General features: G+C 37.3%; 1 protein-coding gene and 1 long non-coding RNA gene across 6 annotated transcripts; one reads left to right on the top strand and one right to left on the bottom strand.

Annotated features, from left to right (window-relative positions):
• Positions 1–100: 100 nt before the first annotated feature.
• LOC113671161 (uncharacterized) lies at positions 101–16,453 on the bottom strand. Of its 5 annotated transcripts, XR_016180280.1 has the most exons (10): positions 16,136–16,422; positions 15,661–15,783; positions 13,670–15,402; positions 13,236–13,469; positions 12,942–13,051; positions 9,433–10,724; positions 8,630–9,019; positions 8,194–8,526; positions 7,390–7,623; positions 101–2,136 (listed from the first exon to the last, which is right to left on the bottom strand). It is a non-coding gene; the product is annotated as an uncharacterized LOC113671161 (long non-coding RNA). The 5 variants fall into 5 exon arrangements; XR_016180279.1 differs by lacking the exon at positions 9,433–10,724 and having other exon boundaries at positions 13,670–14,311; positions 16,136–16,437; XR_016180277.1 differs by lacking the exon at positions 9,433–10,724 and having other exon boundaries at positions 13,670–15,783.
• On the top strand, positions 16,454–20,471 carry LOC149038950 (uncharacterized). Its single transcript, XM_089185726.1, has 2 exons — positions 16,454–16,661; positions 17,114–20,471. The coding sequence occupies exon 2, from the start codon at positions 19,329–19,331 to the stop codon at positions 20,469–20,471; it is 1,143 nt and encodes a 380-aa protein (XP_089041852.1). The 5' UTR covers positions 16,454–16,661; positions 17,114–19,328.
• The last annotated feature ends 1,744 nt before the right edge of the window (positions 20,472–22,215 follow it).

Raw genomic sequence — 22,215 nt, 5'->3', positions numbered from 1 at the left:
AATTAAAATATTCTAGATAAATCCAACCACAATTTTTGAAATGTTAATTAATTTTGATTCTGGCTATCTGCTGCCAGACACTAAATAAATAAAACAGTTTCAAAGCTCTAGTCTTAATCATACTTTGCTAAATGATAGGCCATTACTTTCACCTTCCTTATTCCTTATTAATTTTAACACAGAACACATAGGACAAGAAGTTAATGAATATTCACATGTGATAATTAATGGATGCTGCACACAAAATTTGACGCATTTGTAACAAGTCATTTCCATGGGTCATGAAAATGATCTTCTTATGAAATCAGTGTTGGATTAACCACTGACCAGTTTTTAAGACCCATGAATTTATCATCTCATGAAAATTCCTGGGCTTCGGCATACCTTTGCAAGGATTTCAGTGTACTCATTGGCCATGAACTTAGCTATCTCTTAACATATATTTTCATAGACCATAAAATAATGTTTGATTGCAATTCGTGTAGTGTAGAATTTGTAGTAGTGAGTTTCAAGGAAAATTAATGTTCCTTTTAAGGCTGATTCACAACACTTTTGTGTAATCTCAAATTATCATCATGTTGTTGTAAATAAAGCAGCTAGGAAGTTAAGGTTTGTTTTACCACTTGTTGAGGAAAAGTTACGTGTGATAACATTTCTAACAACTGGTAGCAGAGCAAGGTTGTCTTGCACCTTATATTGCATTTTTACAATATAAATTTGGTGTTGTAACAAGTTGGACCATGCAAAACACATACGATGTGTCCGTGAGGACAAATTACACAACCCAGTTGGACCTAGCCATTCAAAAAATTAGAAATCTTAAAGGGAAATGGCCAAGAGCAAGTTATTGTACCAAAGGAAAATGGTCAGAGGGCACATTAATGTCAACGAAAAGCTTTTGAAATAGCACAGAAGTAGCAAAAAATAACTCGAGCCTAATGGAAAAATTGACACCATGCTCAGAGAACTTGAACGAGCCAGTGCAGAATAAGAGTCATTTCTGGAACTTTAAAGACTATAGAAACATTTGAAGCTAACTGAAAAGCCCATTGAGATGGCAAATGTATGCCTTGAAAACATTAAAACCATGATCAACAAAAGAGTAGAGGAACTGCTTTTAGAGCCCCATTGTGATTTTTTACCTTTGCTAGAATTTGAGTCAGCAAGCTGTGACAGTTCATTCTTGCACACGAGTGAAAATGACAAATGCCCTTGTGTGATGGGGTTCGAAGTCAAAAAAGGAAAGAGAGAAGCTCTTGGCTGCAAGAAGGAGCCTTTAAGCCTATAAGAGAACTAAAAAATGCAGATTAAAGATTGAGATTGGCAGCACAGCTCGAGACATCTAATGGAAATGAGGAAACAAGGAAAGCATTCAAAGCTTAGGTGAACTTGGCTACAATGTTGCAATGAAATGATCCAGCCATATATGAACAAAAAGCATCATGTCTATTTTATGCACATGTATATGTAAAATACACATTACAAATAACAAATATTGTTATTACTACCATTTTATTTGATAATTTTTTTCCCAGTCCAATGCTTCAAGAACATTTGGAACACCAACAAACTTATGCATGTTCCACTGTGCAATATAATCATAAAGGGTTGCCAAATTGTGCTAAGCAGAAGCTAACCAGACCTGGTGAGCTTGTTCAGGCTCAAACCGGAATACTAGTTTCACTAAATAGCACTGCAAACAAGATGCGGCCTTTCTTTCCACATTTTCCACAAACATTTCTCCTGGGTAGCCCTTGTGCACCATACAGCAAAAAGTCACAGGAAGAGAGGTCAATATTGTCAAGCCCTAAGTGTCAGGTGTTTACACCAGCAACATGAGGGGAGTTGATTGAGCTGATCAACTTCGTTCATATTATTATATCAGGTGGCAGTCTAAAAAGTGGTTCAAGTGTATATTTTGGTAGTCATTTAATTTAGCTGTCTGAAATGCCTATGTCTTAGAGTCCAAAAGCCACACAAAACGCTTACAAGATGCCTTCAGCCTCGGATTAGGCAAGCAACTCATCAGAAATTTCAACTTATAAAGGCAACCTGCAAACTGTGCTCCACCACTTGTTCTTGCTCCAGAGGACCACACAAGCACAAAATCAACAGCCACAAGAAGCAGTGTGTTGACTGCAAAGCAAAAGGCAAGAAAATGGCCAGGGGTTACCTAGTTGAGATGAAGTTCAAGTGCATTAAGTGTGGAGTTGCACTTTGTCAAGATCCATGCTTTAGGGATTATCATGTGAACATGTAAATGTTACTTGCCCACATCTTTTGTGGCATTTTTAATGATCACAATGATCAGTTTGTGCTAACAGAACTTTAAGTTACCCTCATATATATTATTGCTAACTATTTTCAAAGTATTTCCCAGTGTATATTGAGCTCACCAGGATATTTGCATTTTAATATAAAATGCTTTAAAGTAACAAAACACGTGCGATGGCAGAAAATTTTAATTTTAGCGAAGACACATTTTTACTGAAACTTAACTTCTTTCCTTGGTATGACTTTGAATTTAACTACAGCTATACTAAAGTATTAATTTTTTTTAAATTAGCAGACTCTATAAAACGCTCATAACCCACTGAGCATATGTTTTGATTTCCACTCACTAATTGGGAACAACTCTCCAATTACCTCTAAGAACAACAGAGAAATGAGCCAGAGGGTAAGTGGTATACAAGGGTTAAATCAAAACGAGACATGTTGAGGATTTGGATGCTTTCAAGAAGAGAAAACATGAACCTACTTATATAATGAATAAAGCAATACCGGAGTTTTACATGCGATTTATGGTAGAAAACAGCAAGGATCAAGGAAAGCTCTTTAGGGCAGCAAAGAAACTTCTTACAACAGAGAATAAACTGTCATTCCTTGATCATGTGGATAAAGACAAACTCACAAATGAAACTGCTGAGTTTTTTTGTGACAAAGGTTGATGAAATTCCTAGATGCAATGGAAATACATGTGAATGAGACACATGGTAACATTTCATTGGGCTTTGAGCAAAGGCCAGAGTCATTTCATCCTTTAACCAAAGGTGATGTTTGTGCTTTAATCCAGAAGTCAGCAAAAAAGTAATGCATGCTGGATCCAATGCCCACTTCATTAGTCACTGAATGTTTAGATGTTTTTCTTTCGGTAATCACTAACAATGATTACCAAAAAGAAAAAACCATAACACAGAGATGGTGCTTGTTAAAGTGTCTAATGATATCTGCATCAACATCAATCATTAAAATGTGACACTGCTGGTACTTCTTGATTTGAGTGCTGCATTTGACACTGTAGACCATGAAATTTTGTTGAACCTGCTTTAATCAATGTTGGGCATCACTGGTAGTACCCTTATGTGGCTAAATTCATATCTGTCTGAGCATTCTTCACTTGTGTTTATTGATGGAGGGCTCTCTGATAGCATTCACTTACCCTTCGGAGTCCCACAAGGTAGTGTCTGAGGCCGCTATTGTTCATCACGTATGCTAGGAAGCTATTTGAAGTGATCAAAGATCATTTGCCATCAGTGCATGCATATGCTGATGATACTCAACTGTGTCTATGTTTTAAACCTGATGGTTTTTTAAACGAAATAAGGTGCTATGAAAACAATGAAGAGATGTATTAACCACATCGGGATTGAATAAAACTGAATTTGTGGTTATTGGGACACATCAGCTAGGTAAATTGAGTATTGGTTAATTGTCAGTTGGTTTGAATCGTATGCTAAGTATTGGTAAGCATGTGTTGGCTTCCTGTATACCCTGGTGGTAAGGCATCAATTTGGTTCTCTTGCACCTGCAGTGTCGAGAAGGGTGAGTTTGCTGTAGTTTACTGTCTCTATAGTGAAGCAAATGAAAGGCTGTTGGTAGTTTAAATGCTGTAGGAAGCTTTCTATATTATCATGTGCTATCAGGTGTCACCTATGTAATGTTTCAGATCCTAGGTTTTTTACTGATGATGTGATAGCTTGTTCTTTAAAACTCTCCATTTAGAGGTTAGCAACAACAGCGGAAAGAGGACTCCCCATTGCTGCTCCTTCTGTCTTTTCATAGTTGATCACTTGTCTTGGAAGTATGTAGATCTCCATTCAAAGTTCAGGAGGTCAGCGATTACACTACGTGTTTTTGTCATGCAGATGGATAGGCTTGGATCATTCTCCAGTTTCTGCCAGGCAGCCAGAATATTTGTAAACAACAATTCTAAATCAAAGGACTCAGTGATCTCGCTTTCTTGAATCATTTTGCCACTTAAGGTAGAAAAAAATTGGGCAGAGTTGAACACCATAAAATCCAAGTCACTGGTTAGGGAACACAAGATGTTAGCTAAATAAGCTGACGCATCATTGGCAAAGTTTCCCAAACTTTTGCTGTTGCCCTTCTTTGGCAGTGTTGAAGACTCATTGGCTGGTCTTGATCTGATCTAGGATCCTGTTAGCATCAAGTGGGGAGAGCTTAGATGATATCTTTTCAGCCATTGACTAAGTCTCTCCTCTTAGGAAACGCAAATATAAATAGAAAACATCAACAAGAAATGAAAAGCATGTGAAGGACTGAAGTGTGGGAATTTTTGCCATTGAAGCCCTGTTAAGTGTTGTGCAATAATTGTAAGCTTCTTGGCAAGGCACAGAAAAAAAATTGTGTTTAGTTTATCTGTGATGTGACTGAAAAATCTAGTAGTTTGAATAAACCCTTAAGTGGTAAAGTTTGTTGTGTAGTCTTTCCTTTCACATAAAACCACATAGTAGCAGCAATGACAACAAAGAAATGTAATTTTGATTGCAGTCACCCCTACACAACAAGCATTGCAGTCTATGAGGTTTCACCAAGTTTTGCCTATGCAGTATTTAGAATTAAGTCAAGTGGAGAGATTGCAGAGAATTAGAAGTTGTGGAGAGAGCGATGAACAATAATTGTCATTTTGCAATTGGAGAAGGAAAGCCTTGAGTATCAGCTTGCCATGTTAAAGCATGCTTAACAGCCCATTTCCCGGGAACGTTTTGCACAAATTGCCTTGATTTGACAAACGTTTTGAAAAAAAAGACAGCAATTTAGCTAGTTTTGTGGGGAAATGATGGATGTATGTTGCTCAGTCAAGATATTTGTTAATTGGCAACGTTCTTGTGTGGTCCATTACAATGTTGCATGTAGAGCTGGACAGACAGCTATCGTCTTCTTGGATAACTCTGCAAACAATCTCTTGTAGTTGTTTTCACAGAAGTGTGGACATCTCAAAAAAAATTTTCCATAATTTTCAGAGTTTGCTTGCCACAGTATGTAGCAATCAGTAAAGAGAGACCTGCCACCTGCCGAAGGATACAGACTTGTCTCAATGGACAGTCTTCTTAAATTTGTGAAGAGAATTCTTTAGGTAAGAATTATGTGAGTTAAATTAAAAGACCTATGAACGATGATATAAAAGATGTTTTTCTGGATCAATACAGGGCCGAAATTACTACAGTTCTATCCCTTTATTAATAAAAGCGTTGACTATCTTTATTGATCTACTGGGCCAAATACGAATATTGAAGAATTCCTGTAACCAGTTTGGACCTGGTAGCTCACTTTATGCCTAGTGCAGTGGTTGAGGCATGTCTGGGTTTCTTGCAACTGGTAGCCACCCTCAAGATGACGTTAATCCTTTAACTCTTCAAGGAAAAGATGTGAACAGAAGAATGGTGTTTGCTGCATACAAGAGTGGGTTTGGAAAAGAAGGAGTTGCCAAATTTAGTGAGGTCTTCAACATGCCTTTTAATAACTCACCTGACACTTAGTACAGCCATGAAGAAACCCTTAGTCAAGCCTTCCAAGAGGAAACAAGCGAACAGCTACAAAAGAACTAGGCGGGCACAGTTGGAAGGAAGCAAGACAACGTGATAGTGGAAGAATTCAGCAGGCAGAGCACAGAGCTTCACAAAAAGACAAACAATATAGACTTGCCCAAAGACAAGCTAAGCAGAGAGAAGAAGACTTGTGTGTAACCCAGGAAGCCATAACCTACAAGGCTGGAGGTTTTGTCAAAACAGCTGTTCAGAGTGGGTAAAAAGAGAAAGAACCAAAGAACCTAAGCATACCTTCAAGTAGATGTGCTGTGATGCATAAAAGGCCATTTTAGGAAGTCATTAGTCTTACAAGTGAGTTAGATAAAAAGGGAGTTTAAATTACATTTTTCTGAAAATAGCTCTTCTCAGGGTAATTTTGTTGGCTCCTCATATTTCTTGAAGAGTGTTTCAGCTATTGACAACAAGTTTGGTACAAAGATTGTTTATGTAATTATCTGCAACCTGATTGAGAAAAATCTGAAATCTGAAATATGACTGTTTTTATAAGTAATTTGTCTTTAGCAAAATGTAATTATTACCATGACAACCAAAATGGTCAAAAGGCAGTAACTCTCAATAAGGTTGCAATCCATTGGATAATGTTTTGTTGTATCAAAAATCAGGTGATTATTTTAAAAGGAAATAAGAAAAAAGTGATGAGCCTCAACTTAACCCTCAAAATAGTCCTTCACAGTAACGCGTTAATTATTAATCTAAAATAACCAATATATTAACTATAAACATGTCAGGTGGTAGGCAATTGCCTGGATGTACTTCTTAATAAGTTTGAGCTGATTTGATTGAATTGTGGATTAAATATGATTGTTTTACGTAAGCTACCAAAATCTTATCATGAACTAACTGTAACGCCTGTCGTAACAAGGGAAGTCTGGACACTAGAGACAAATACTGGACTAATCAAGACTGTATTTTACACTAATATATGATAAATTCATTATCATTGTCATTGAAAAAAGCTAAAACTATATCATTTTTAAAAAAAATAAGAAAAAACTATATCATTTTCTTGAGACGACTATATATTTAAACTTTATTCACTGAAGGTTCTCAGTTCAATTTATGACCCATAAAAGCCAGTTTACTCACTGTGAAAGCAATGGTCTTGTGTATATGCCACACCTACAATTTTAGGCCCAAAACTTAAGCAAAAAGGTGCTGCTTATACACAAGTCTTTACAGTGTTGTAAGTTTCAAATATGTTGTGGTGACATGTATTGGGCAAGATTTCTAACGTAGTTTGTGGCATTTTGCATGTTTTTGTGAATTTCACAGGATTTACCTGAAATTCATGGCTCCCTGACCACACAAAAACATCAAAAACTCTGTATCAGTAACCTTCTTAATGAGTAATATCTAGCCAGAAACGAAATTTGTCTTATTACTCAAATAACCCCACTCTATCATAATAAACCATGAAAAATGACTTTTTCATGCATTTCATTGTGGAAACTATCCAAAGAATTTATCAAATGAACACGATTAATATTTGGTGCCCCCCCCCCAAAAAAACAGTGGCAAAATCACTTGTTTATTTATTTACCTTCAATGCTGCTCCTTTTAGAGTGCTCTCGTGATTATAACTGATGATAGCTTTTCCTTGACTTAAAATATTGAAAAACAGCTGGGTGAAAAAATGATGGTGAAGGTCCACTCTGCAGCATTGACACAACCTTCAGCTCAGCAGCCAAGCAGCAATCCTTTTGATTAAATATCACCAGATAATCAGTTGGTCTACCCATAGAGAAAAAAGCTCTTTCATCATGATCCAGAATTTCTGTAAAGGAAACACAAAACACTCTGGGATATTGTCGTCACATTGCCCATGGAGCTCATCGAGCTGTGGTGTGAAAAGATTTACTGGTATAAGGTTAAGTCCATTTATATCATAAAAAGATAAAAATCAAACTGATTAAAAAGTGTTCTGCCAATGAAACATTTAACCTCTTCACAACCCTATGGCTTGATTAATTGCCAAGTCTGATTTTGGAAAAATCCCATTGACACATTCATGAAATGCTGTTCATCCACAAATTAGCCTACATGTGTTTTGTCTAAGAATTATCCCTTGGCACTGTAAAGAGACCATTGCATACACAAACAGTAATGTTGAGGTATACAGAAAATTTTTCATTCCAAGATCTTTTTTACAAATTCTCCTTAAACTTCAGCCATCTGACATCCTACATGTGTTTTTTACAGGAATTATCCCTAAATACTGCATCTTGGCACATCCAGTACCAGTAAGGTTCTGTATAGAGAAAATCTTTCACTCCATGGAGATCTTTTTTGCAAAATCTCCTCAACAGTCTCATAATTACTTAATTAAGGGTACCAAAAGGTATACCTGTGAGGCAATCTCTCCTTACTCCCCATTGCTTATTGTCAGTTTTCCAATGAATATAATTTTAACATAGTCATCTGCACTTCATAGCTGATTTTGTTGAGCCTGTTTAACATCTTTCCATATGAGCCTCTCCCTGATGTTCATTCAGACTAGTTTTCTGAGACTCGTGTTGTTAAGCAACCCCTGGAAGATATCCTTGATACTTTCCTTGGTTTCACACTGAGTACCCTGTAGGGCTGGATCTATTATGCAAACTTCTCTCCCTTCATCCACTCAATTTGAATCTTGTTCCTTTCCATCATTTGAGACATTGCATTGCACCTGCATGTTCTGCTTTTATAATTACAGGAAAAGAGAGAAAGCTACATGTGAGACATTCCACATCATCATTGCTAGGGTTGGTCTCAACTGTATGTAATACTGGATCTTTACTTACAGGGTCTGTTGTGGACATTTCGTCATTGTTTTTCTCTGTTTTGTCATCACTTCAACCAGGCTGATCTTCCCTCTCATTGTCACTTTCATAAAAAATTGGCAACTCAGAGAACAAAAAGTCACTTTACTGGCAATAAAAGAATTGAAATGGTTGTACAATTTTCCACTGTCTTCTCTGCATTTTTCAAGGCCTCTGCTGTGCCAGGTAAATTCATTACCCCATCTGGTCAGGGAAGAGCAGAATAAAGTGGAAACCTTCATGGATCCTTATTTTGTGATGAGTGTGTTTAGTTAGAGCTAAGTTGATAATCACATCACCAGTGGCTGTTGACTTTTCATTCATGGGTAACATTTTTCCTTGGCACCACTTTAGGTTCAAAAGGTCAAGCGTCTGAACAAGCAAGTAAAATATGGTAATGAATATTGGTACATCTTTGTAGGTACTAACAACTTCGTAAAAGAAATGCCCAGAGACAAGCTTAGCCCTTTAAACCCTAACATCAGTATGCTTAATCTCCATCCACACTGTTCTCTACACATTTCTTAAGGTACTAGCAAGAAGAATGTTCAACAATCAAGAACTTCCTTAGTTAGGGATCATTTCCTTTATTCTTGTGACCTTGATGTGTGATTCAGGTGTGATGTTTTAAGGAGAAATTACATGAGATGCTGGTCACTTTTAGGGGTTAAAGGAACTGCATGTACCAGAAAGTGACAAGGCAAGTAAAAATGTACCATATGTTAGTTCACTGTATGTACATTTTCAATGCATGGGAAGAAATATTCAGAGCACTATAAATGTACCTTAACTCGAACTTGTTCACTCTTTGAATGTGTGCAACTGTTATAGTGGTAACCAGTCAAGTTGCTGACAGTTCAACTCATCAATGCTAACTCTCCGCATCAAGCAGAGACATCAGCGAGCTGGTCTTTTCTGGTCTGGTACAGTACAACTTATTAGAAGTTAACCATATAGAAAAGGAAAAGATATTCAGTAAAAAAAAGTTTTTTTCTTTCAACATAGTTTATAAGGATCTCATGGCAAATAAAGCAACGTAAACATCGCCAATGACTATTAAAGCTTCAGACACAAACAAGTTATTGCGTGACAACAACACTGTAAAGACTCATCATGTCAATCAGTCAGATTTTTTGAAGAAAACTTAGCTTTCTAGACAAGATCTTAAGTAAAAACAATTCTGTCAATTTCCAACAAAGTTTATAAGGATCTCAAGGCAAATAAAGCAAGTTGAATATCGCCAATGACTATAAAACAGATGCAAACGAGTAATTGTGTGACAACAACACTGTAAAGACTCATCATGTCAATCAGTCAGATTTTTTTAAAGAAAACTTAGCTTTCTAGACAAGATCTTAAGTAAAAAACAATTCTGTCAATTTCCAACAAAGTTTGTAAAGATCTCAAGGTGAATAAAGCAAGGTAAACATCACCAATGACCAACAAAGCTTTAGACACAACCAACTTGATCCTCTGCCTGCAGTGGTAATGAAGGAATGTTTCAATTTACTAACTCCTGTGTTGACTAACATAGTGAATACATCTTTATCTACTGGAGTTATGCCTGATGTCTTGAAGATTGCAGCTATAACACCGACTTTAAAGAAACATAATGCTGATTTCACTAAATGTGAAAGTTTTCGACCTATTTCTAATTTGAAGTTTGTGTCCAAGCTTGTGGAAAAAGCGGTATGTGTCCAGCTTACAGACTATATTACATCTAATGGTCTTTCGGAAACGTTTCAATCCGCATACAAGTCATTTCACTCCACTGAAACGGCTCTACTGAGGGTTCAAAATGACATTCTTTGTGCTTTAGATCGTAATGAGTCGGTCATACTGGTACTTTTGGATCTGTCGGTGGCGTTTGATACGGTGGACCATACTCTTCTAGTGACAAGGCAGTCTACTTGTTTTGGTTTTCAAGGAACTGTGCTTAAGTGGCTAAAATCATACCTGTCTTCACGTAAGCTGTTTGTTAAAGTTGGGAATAGTCATTCTTCACAACGTGCATTGAAGTGTGGTGTCCCTCAGGGATCAGTTCTGGGCCCTTTGTTGTATTTGTTATACACATCACCTATTGCGGACATAATAAATGATCATGGACTATCATACCATCTATATGCTGACGACACCCAATTATATATTACCTTTAAATCTACCAGCTTGAATGACATCCAACAAGTGAAGTTGAGAGCGGAATGCTGTGTGAGGGACATTGATGAATGGATGATAAGAAACTATCTTAAACTAAATCAGGACAAAACGGACCTTGTAGTCATCAGTTCCAGATTCCATCCCATGCCTGACATCGGTCACATTACAGTTGGTTCTGAGTGCATTGCACCTCGTGACTCTGTTCGTAATTTAGGGGTTCAGTTTGATAGCATATTTAGTTTTGAGGAGCACATTAAGAACATTTGTAAATCATCATTCTATCATTTGAGAAATATTGCTAAAATCCGCAAGTACTTAAGCCAAGATACATGTAAAATCTTAGTCCATGCATTTATTAGTTCGAAACTTGATCACTGTAATTCCTTATTACATGGCCTTCCTAAGTATCTGTTAGCTAGACTACAGGCAGTTCAGAATGCTGCAGCTCGTGTTATCACATTGACACCGAGGCATGTTCATATAACTCCTATTTTGATTAATCTTCATTGGTTACCAGTTGAGTTTAGAATAACTTTTAAAGTCCTTTTATTGGTATACAAGGCCCTTCATGGCCTTGCACCTTCTTATATTTCTGACCTTTTGAATTTTAAAACATACTCTAGGTCATTGCGTTCTTCATGTAAAGAACATTTAGTGGTTCCAAGAAGCAGATTGAAAACATATGGAGACAGAGCTTTCTCTATTGCAGGACCTAAATTGTGGAACGATTTACCTCTAGAGATTAGGAAATGTGCTTCAGTGGCAACTTTTAAGCAATCCCTTAAAACTTTTTTATTTAAGTTAGCATATAGGTTATGAGATTCCTTTTGTTTTGAGATGTTTTTGATTTATATAGTAGATAACTTAGGCTATATTTGAATTATATTGTATATTGTAGATATTTTATATTTTATATTTTTTATATTTTATTTTGTAATTAGGTAGCGCTTTGGACAATTATTGGATTTTAGCCCTATATAAATAAAATTATTATTATTATTGTGTCACAACCAGTATCAGTCCAGATTCACACTTCATTAGCTCACTTTTGAAGGTGTTTACATTTGGTCCATCTTAGTATCAGGCTATGCCAGTGAATGGCAAACACTTTCTAAACACTTTTGTAATAAAAAGTTTTATTTGAAATTCATTTTCCTTACATAAGATATTTTCTTAATTTTACAATGTAAGATGTAACATTATGACAAGTTCAGTTGAGATTAAACAGACCTTCAAGAGCAGAATAATTGCATGATATACATAGCTTTCACATGTTCACTTGATCTTTATAATATATCAAATTTTACTGTAAATCAAACGTTCTCAATCATGAATAAATTATTCTTTAAAGTTAAAAAAACATGTGGTTCTGCATGGTTGCTATGGTTGTTACACAATAACTTGTTCGCGTTTAAACCTTTTTTGGTCATTGGTGATGTTTGCCTTGCTTTATGTGCCTTTAGATCCTTGTAAACTTTGTTGGAAACAAAAATAATTGTTATTTACTAAAGATCTTGTCTAGAAAGCCAATTTTTTTTAACATCAGACCAATTGACACAATGAGTCTTTACAGTGTTGTTGTCACACAATAACTTGTTGGCACCTAAAGCTTTTTTGGTCATTGGTGATGTTCACTTTGCTTTATTTGCCTTGAGATCCTTGTAAACTTTGCTGGAAATAAAAAGAATTGTTTTTTACTGGAGAACTTGTCTAGAAAGCCATTTTTTTAAAAAAATCTGACCAATTAACATGATGAGTCTTAACAGTGTTGATGTCAAACAATAAGTCATTCATGTCTAAAACTTTTTTGGTTATTAGCTATGTTTATCCTGCTTTATTTGCCATGAGATCCTTTTAAACTTTGTTGGAAGATAAAAATTTTTTTTTTGCTAAAGATCTTTTACTTTTTTTCTATGGTTAACTTCTAACGAGTTGTGCTGGATTAAAGACCAACTCACTGACGTCTCTACTCAATTTTATATGTTGGCAAGTTGGCATTGGTGAGTTGAACCATTGGTAACTTGATCATAATTTGTTATAGCAATTCACTACAAACAAGAATCATAAGGAGCTGCTTCTGCAGAGATCTTTTACACCAGTGGCAATCTTATCATGATTCACTAGTGCTACGACCTACCTTTAGTATTTGTTGTGCAAGACCTCCTGGGCCAGTACTGTTATCATTCCAGTAAGTCTGTTGTTATTGTGATCTTTGAGGTATTGATATTTTAAAGCAATTCCTTTAACCTTAAATAAAAAATTAAAAAAGAAAATAGTTTAGAGTGTCCTGTTAAAGAAATATATGCAGACTTTTCTCTATTTTTCTCTCTCTCCTTTCCCTATTCTTAGATGATGCATTTCATTCTTAAGTTCCTCAATAAACCAGTTATGTCAGACCATGTTACTATAAACAGAGTGAAATAATCATTACCTATGCTTCTACCAACCATAATTTATCAAACCAGTTCATAAGCTTTGGATTTGCCATCCAGAGGCTATTAGCTTGTAGGGGAGCCACACTTTTCTGAAATTAATCCTTTGATGTTGATTTGGCAACAGCACAAAGCAAAGTCAAAACCTCCATTTTTAATCTTCCTCAGCCACCTCTCCCACCAGTGGTGCTGACAGAGAAAGTCACAGGTGTGTAGGGTCCATTTGTAGTACACTGGATTTGAGAAAGCATATAAGGATGCCACTTATTTAGAGTTGTGTAAGTTTTTAGTGTAGTTATAAGCGGTGTAAAAATAATGCATCTAGAATGCAAATCTACAAAACCATACAGGTGCATGGATTAACCAACCTCAAAATGACTGCTGTTGTTTTCACAAGAAATTGTATTTTCAATTTTTATTATTTATTCCCTACCTGTGAATGTTTGCTTTCTTGCATTAATTTTCTCTTGGCAACAGTATGTCAAAAAATATCAGGGTTTCCAAGTATCATCCTAATCATGGAAGATTGTTAACAGTTCTTGTATATATTGCAGCCGTTGTTTCACTTTGAATGATGAAAGAGCCCAACCCCTATACAGTTTATGTTGGTTTTAGCAACTGGAAAGAATAGCAGCAAGTCACATCTCATGGTCTTGTAAATGGCATCCAGAAGTTTAATCTCATTTCCAAATTGATTGAAAACTAATTCTGCCAGTTTGTTTGGTGTGTAAACAACACAGTTTCAGCTTTTGTGTTCCTTTTGTGTTCCTTCTGTGTTCCTTTTGTGTTCTTTGAACAATAGAACTTCTTGTTGACAATGATAGAGCACATGGTCTGAAATAAAACTTGAGGATGCTCCTAACACTGAAGCTGTATTATCGTTTTTAGGTTTTCCTGGTCAACTTTGGACCACATCTCCATAGATGCCTGGGATATGTGGGTTTGTTGGCTAGAAGTACCTATTTGTTGGTAGTGGTGGTGGAGTTTGGCCCGCAAATATATCCCTTTTGACAAACTGCTTAATACAGTGTCTCTTCATCTCTTGCATTCTGTTGATAAGCCTTTTGTTGATGGGCTGGAGAATACCACCAAGATAAATGTTTGATACAAGAGAGAGTTAATGCAAATCCATGTTACAATCAGCATCAAATGAGTTGAAACATATTTGTCCAATACAAGTGTAGAATAACACTCCTGTCTCTACCACACTCCAAATCATTGACATTCACTCAGTTAAAAAAAAAAAAAGAAACTTGCCGTCACAATTAATATTTTCAAAGGTATATTGTTTGGAGGCAAGAGACTTGGTGCCAAAACACTTGTACCTGCATTTAAGCCCCACCCCTAACTTTTATCATATTTCTCTGCAGCCTATCTGAGAATAAATACCCAATATGGGTATTTTCATAGGCAAACAGGGACAAAAATACCATATAATCGTAATGCAACAAACCAAATACTTAACAATTATTGGCAAAAAGTGAAGGGAATATTCTTCTTATAAATAGGTATTATATGACAACATTGTCACAGCCTGAGGATGATTATTCTTTAATTATACTGTTATTGGTCCACTGATTATCAGACTAACTGCATTATGCTACCATTTTCCACTTCACAAACATTGAAAAAAATTGCCAGTTTGGGAAATTACTGTTTGAGTATTAATATCACCTCATGCTAGTTGATTATGGCAGAATAACTAAATTTGTGGCCCCAGTCTGAATTAAGAGACAACTCTTCTGCATATGGTTGCTGCTTTTTGTTACATTTTGTGTGTTACTAACAAGTCAGGTACACATATGGAAAGATAAGAGCGAATAAATCATTTATCTGACATCAGTTAACAATACTCTGGTCCAACCCAAACAACTTTTATTGGGAGACAATTAATCAAATCTTTATTCAAACAAGTTTGTTTAACAAATTTTAACATGCAATTACATCAAAAAATACTGTGAGACACTGTACTATCTCTTAGATCAAACCAAAATTGAAAACAAATCTCACCTTAATTTTTTTCAAAAGGCATGCAGCAAGCAAGCTGAGAATTTCTGCCTGAGATCAGTGAAATCCTTCAATTTCACAAATGGTACCAAGTGTTAACCACTGGTCTTTCTCTCTCTGATAAATCACATGTCAACAAAAATTTCTTGGCTGGCACAGCTTGAATGAATTTGGTCTCAGTTAGTGCAAGGCTTTGTCTTACAAAAATCCTGCCAGACTACCTAATGCACATCAGTGTAGACAGTTTTCTTTCAGTAATTTCTTGTAAGCTTTTCATTTACTTCTTAAAAGCTTTGCTTTGAGAAATTGATGAAGAAAAAAAGAGAAACAGTTTAGGCTTCCAAAATGTTTGCAGCACTGTTTTAGGCCTGTTTGATTTGTTTCCAGTACTCTCTTATTAGTCAAACTGTTACTTACCATTCGTGGGTCACGCCATTATTAGTCACTCACAAGTCACGCAAGCTCTTTTGTGTGAGTGGATGTAACTGTTCTGGAATTCCACAATGAACAGGATGAGAGCATTGTCAATCTCAGCCTAAACTGTATTGTTAGAATAAAATTATGATTGATTGTCAAAACCTTTTCAAGATTTGTCGTGCTTATCTACAGCAAGGTTTTTTGTTCCCTTAATCTCCATTCCTACCCCTTCCCACTTCTTCCCCAAGCAGATTCTTAAACCCCTAGCTAGTTTTTTCATTTCCCTATCTTCTTGAACAATTACTGACATCCCTGCAAGGGGTAATGCTCCAATCACAAATTGGACTCAAACTAGCAAATGACAAATGCCAGCTATAACGAGTTAACAACTGTATAAAAATGAGAAGTAAAAATATTTAATTAAAATATATCCATTAAATTGTTATTATCCAAAATTCAAATGCAAGCTACATACATGTCACTGAGGTTGGCTCTGTAACAGCCTTAGGCTCGATTGTATACAACACGGTCTTTTCTATCACATCGACAGTCTGCCGGGTCTGCTATTCAGGTCTGTCAGCTATTTCGCTCGATCGTTGAATTTATCGGTAACAGAACTTTAAAAGATCCAATGCACTTGTTATATACTACATGAAACTATGGTGTTGATTTACAAACACATTCAAAATTGGAAGGAGGCGAAATGATAGCTGAATACCGTGGAATCATGGTCGGCTCCGACATTCCGCCATCTTAGATCGAGTCGGTCAGTCAAACTAGGAGCATGCGGACTGCAGAAATTTTTTTTGGGATCACTTTCTGAAGGAGCTTAGAAACCAGGCTCAACTCAGTAGCCAAGCCTACTGAATTTGTGCCCAAGCCTTTTCTTGCTTGCGTGACCTTTTTTGTCACGTTAGAGAATACAAAGAAACTTCGGCGAGTAGTAAACACAAGCTCAAATTTTTAAAGCAGCAAAGAAGAAAACTTTTTGAGACTGGAAGGTAAGTAAGTAAGTATTTTAGTGTTTTACAACCTAAATTTAGTGTTTCCTTTCGTAATTTTACAACGTACAGTAAATTGTCAAATCAATAACTCGAAAAGCTTACAGCTAAAATTGAACTCTTTATTAATAACCTTATACTTTCTTGATCTGATATCTCAATTAGCGATAACACCAGAAGTAATTTGCTTTTGTGGTATATACTATATGTATACCTTACTTGTTGAAGTACGTTGTCATGAAATAATGCACTTAGCAACAATTAATCTTATTACACAAAGCTGAGTCAATGTTTAAATTGTTCCCTGGACTGCCTGGACATCTGAGGCAACTGATAATGCATTTTGGGAGTGGTAGGGATGCTTACTTCATAGTGGCTATGGCTGCACCTGTCCTTGAATTTGCCCTGTTGTTTGTAATAGATTTTCCATGCATTGTCTGTTATTTTTTCAGGAAATTTTAGTCTGCAAGAAGAAAATTCTTTTACAGAAGAATCCTTTTCCTGTAAAAAAGTACTTGGTTCAGTTACGTAGTTCACCGAAAGGTTAATTTTTTTTGCCTGCAAGGATTTCTTTTAACATTGAATACATTTTCAAGACCTGTACTCGACGAGGTGCACTTCTTGCGATTGTTCTGCAACCTAGCGAGTCCTTCGGAAAAACGTCACCGAGAGCAGAGCTAAGACACTATTCAGAAGCAAGTATTTTCTAGGTTTGAAATTCCCTTCGGTTCCATTTGACAGTGAGTAGAGTTTAGAATTCTCGAAGAAAGCGTATTTTAGCCAAAGGCAGAAGATTCGTATTTGAACGGAGCGCAGCCAAAAATGACAAAAAAATAGGGTTAACAGATAACTTCCCATTTGGTTTTTCTCGCGCAAGTAACAAAAATGTTCCCTTCCCTGTCCTCATCCAATCGCACTTCAACCAGTCGGGGGAGGTGAGTATAGAATTGTAAACAAATCATCAGAAGGCTTGGTTACCTAATTGAGCCTGGTATCTAAGCTCCTTCAGAAAGTGATCCCAAAAAAAATTTCTGCCTGCGCTGGGTTCTTGTTTGGGCGTCAAATTGTTACCGTTCCCAATTCACCGAATTGGACGACATGAATTACTGTTACCACTACTTAATCAACAAGAAGTAGAGCGTGTTGTTGTAATAACCGTCAATCGCAAGTTGGTTTTGGCCTCGTGCTGTTTAGACTGATAAGTTTCCTGCGAGTTTTGATAAACCTAAGGGCCTGTTTAACCCGCCGAGGTAGGGTAACCCGTTCTTATTTTATTTTGATCACGTTTACATGATAGGTGGGGTGACCCGCCTTGGCGGGTTGCCCGGTCTGCCAGGTAGGGTAACCCGGTCAGCCGGGGTGACAATTTGCCATGTAAACGTGTCAAAATGGGGTAACCCGCCTAGCCGGGGTCGCGTTCATTGCAAAAAGCTCAAAAGCGGAACATATATGTTTTAAAACTTTGTACATTTCCTAGCCGTCTCATGGCAGAAACCGCCAGAAACCGCAACGGACACACAAGGAGTGTAAAATGTTCACATTTCGGAATATTTACTGTTGTAAACCAACTATATTTGGTTTCCCAAATTATTGCGTATAACTCATTAAGTCAACGGTTCCTCGCGTAACACAACGCGTGACGCTTTCATGAATAAATACGTATGTGTCCGAGAATTAACCTTTCGTCTTTTTCGAGATGTGAGCTTGGGACGCCTCTGCTCAAACTACCTAATTGCAAGCACAACAACAACCTCAAGAAACCTAACCCCAGCACCTCGTGGTTGTAAGGTTGCATGTAAACGCGTTTTATTTTTCGACCACGGCTAAGCGGGTTACCTCACCTTCCTGGGGTCCCCCACCTCCATGTAAACAGGCTCCATGGGATGACAATTTGCCATGTAAACGTGTCAAGGTGGGGTAGCCCGCCTAACCGGGGTCGCGTTTATGGCAAAAAGCTCAAAAGCGAAACATGTATGTTTTAAAACTTTGTACATTTCCTAGCCGTCTCATGGCAGAAAATGTTCACATTTTGGAATATTTACCGCTGTAAATCGACCATATTTGGTTTCCCAAACTATTCTGTATAACGTATTAAGTCAACGGTTCCTAGCGAAACCAAACACCGCGTAACACAACGCGTGACACTTTCATGAATAAAGGGTCGCGAATTCCCACGTAGACTCTGTGACCCCCTTGCGCAGTATGATTTTATCGTGTCAGCGGTCGTCTCACTTTAGTAATAATAAACAAGGATCTGCCTGCAGTCAACCAGCGGTATCACAATTAATTACTCTACTCTGATCAGTTGTGTTCCGGAGTTGAAACCTTGCAGGATTTTGTTAGAATTTACCTTAAGAAAAGGCAAATTGAATGGCAGATTCAAAGAGGAGGTAAGTAAGCGCGGATCGAAAATACCAACACATGGTTGGTTACTCTCTTTCCAGAGAGAACCAATGAAAACGGAACACCGTTGATCCTAGCCGCAGGTAACCCAAGTATAAAAGGATGGTTTTCCACCCTTTTTGGCGGGATTGGAATTGAGAATTTCTCTGCCTGTCCCTGATTAACACAGCCTGACTTAACAAAGCAGCTGAAGAGATTCTTTAAGAATCGAAACCGCCAGTCCTGCTAGACGATATACTTCACTTTCAGTTTTAGCTGAAAAAGATGTCAGCATTTGAAACACCATTGCGGCCACCAAAAACGCCAGACTACCGTCCAAATCTGGACGAGGAGATGGAATTAACGTACACTGATCCGAACCTAGAATCGGACCCAGAGGATAGCCCTCCAGCATCACAACTCGAGCCAAGCCATAAAGCTGCATTAGCCAAACAACGCAGTAACGAAGGTCTACGCCTTCAAAAAGAGAGCCGTCAGAAAGAAAACCTTCCGAGGAATAGCCGATCCACGCGGCAGCCAAGGAAGAGGAAACATGAAGACACCATCAGCGCTATCCAGTTCAAGAAGCAAAAAACTGAAACCCCCATCTTAAAACTGGAGAGACACTTACAACAAGAGACTTGCCCTAAGTCGCTTCAATACAAGGCGAAGGCAAACGTCACGCCTGACGAAACCTTTCGACAGGAAATAAGCGCTATTAAAAGTCACGCCGAAGAACAATACGTTAGCGCCCTAGTGCGCTTCCATCAGCGTAGACTTGTTAGTCACAAGAACAAACTTGAAAAGGCTAATATTGCCAAGTCTCGATCACAATACAATGTAAATACACGTGAAAGATCACGTTCGCCCTTGAGGAACACTGTAAATACTGATGCCGACAGGATAGACAAAATAGAAAATCAGCTTTCAGAGCTGAAAGACCTTATATGTACACGCTTTCAGAGTGATAATAAACATGTTGAAAAGTACAACAGTGTCATCTCTGAAAAATCAGTCTACAAACCGACCGAGACCTTTCAATATACACACTATTCATCTTGCCACCCGCCAGGTGTTAAGAAAGGCTTTATTAAAGGAGAAGCTATCAGACTTCTAAGAACAAACTCCTCGGAAAGAAATTTCCAGGAGGCCATGTGTAACTTCAAAACACGACTTGAAGCACGTGGTTACCCAAAAAGCCTAATTGAAAAAACGTTATCTGAGGTCTCGTTTACCACAAGGCAGCCGACACTTAAAAAACAAACCAAAAAAACTAAAGGCAAAATATTGCCTTTTGTGACAGCATACCACCCAGGGGTTAAAAAATTTAAAACAAATACTGATGCAAGAATGGAACCTCATCCAAAATCAGCCACTGCTGAAAACAATTTACAAAACGCCTCCGATTATATCATACAAAAGAGTTAAATCGTTCAAAGACATACTCGTCAGAGCGAAGCTTTAATTAAAGGCTTTTGCGTCGCAAACGTAAAACCACAAGGGGAGTCTGTGTAGGCCTGTCTGTGAACTTTTCATTGAAGGTTATAATTAACAGCTGATTCAACCCCCAAGTTGAACTCCCCTTAGTTAGTTATTACTAAAGTGGGACGACCGCTGACACAATAAAATCATACTGCGGAAGGGGGTCACAGAGTCTACGTGGGAATTCGCGACCCATGAATAAATACATATATGTTATTTGCCGGCTGGGAGGTCCGTATGGTGAAAAACTGTGACCGAGGTCTTGAAAATACTGCCCGAGGCCGTAGGCCGAGGGCAGCATTTTCAAGACCGAGGTCACGGTTTTTCACCATACGGACCGACCCTTAGCCGGTAAATAACATATTTATTGTTTTTAAACTTGAGGAAATTCTTTCCGAAAGAACCCGAATGATTTATGGCCGTAAATACGGCAAGATCTTCCATAAACTGAACAATTTTTGAGTGGGTAAATGGTAGTTAAAATAGAGGTGATGCAAATTTAAGGGAGATGCCTCAGCGAAACATTTTCATTTCCGTAACGATAAAGGTGATTTAAAAGGCTTCCAAACAAACTTTGAAACATTATTTTTACAAGTATCTGTCACAATCTGACACCTGTCAATTAGAGAGCGCGCAAGAAAAAAAAAAGCGAAGGAACATTTGAAAACCAACAGAACTAGTTTGGCAAGGACTGTCACGACAATGTTTTCTTCAAAATCAGTTAATGATCTAACGGAAAGTATTCTTCACTCTCATCGACGATTCATTCATGTACGAAGATTTACCTCTGTTCATTAAGTAAACGGCGAGGAAAGTAATTGTGAGTAAATTCAATCTTTTTATTTTGAAGTTGTGAGAGTTTGCTCGTTTGTTTGCTGTATTGGCGTGCTTAACTCTGATCTTTCCTTCACAAAAACTAAATTCGAACGGCACACTCCAACGAGACACAAGGGAATGTAATGCGGCCTTTTCTCAAAAAATTCCTTCAATTTCTGTTGTGCAATTTAAGGTACAAATGTCCAAATTGAACGGAATTGGAAAGACTCACCAGGAGCGTATATTTGTTGGACAACTTAAATTAAAACTTCGCTCGCTCTTTCACTATGAACAAATTGCTCGAGAAAATTCAGATATTAAATGAATGAAAGCTACATCGTTCAGTTTAACTGTAACCAAATACCTCACGTTCCAACTTTCTGGGTACTTTTTGTAAACGATTAAAATTAATTCCAGAAGGTTTTTAGGCCGCTTGTCAACCAACGTAATGACACTATTGATTATACAAATTCATTCTGAAACCAATATTTTTCTGTCAACCAAAGTGATTTGATAGAGAGAAAAGAGAGGATTCATAAGTTATTTATCGGCTTGAGGTAGTGACCGACGTGTTTGCTTAAAAATACTGCCCAGCCGGAAAACGAGGTATATTTATGAAAAATGACAACGAAAGTTGGGATGTACTCGGCGACTCACGAAAGCGTTACCGTGGCCCGTGGGCAGAGATAGGAAAATACTGACCGGGTAAAGAACCAATCAGATTGCAAGATTCGTTACCGTGCCCTCTAAAAAAACAATAAATATGTGTATTTACCTCCATGTAAACAGGCCCTAAGGACCTTACCTCTTATCTTGTCAATTTCCTGAAGGTTATGTAAACGCAAAGGTAAGGGCTTGGCAGAAAAGAATGTCA

The sequence above is a fragment of the Pocillopora damicornis genome, chromosome 10 (assembly GCF_964200805.1).
Source record: "Pocillopora damicornis chromosome 10, jaPocDami1.2, whole genome shotgun sequence".
Taxonomy (NCBI): domain Eukaryota; kingdom Metazoa; phylum Cnidaria; class Anthozoa; order Scleractinia; family Pocilloporidae; genus Pocillopora; species Pocillopora damicornis.
The sequence above is the reverse complement of the archived record's forward strand: the minus strand, read 5'-3'. Positions and strand labels throughout refer to the sequence as shown.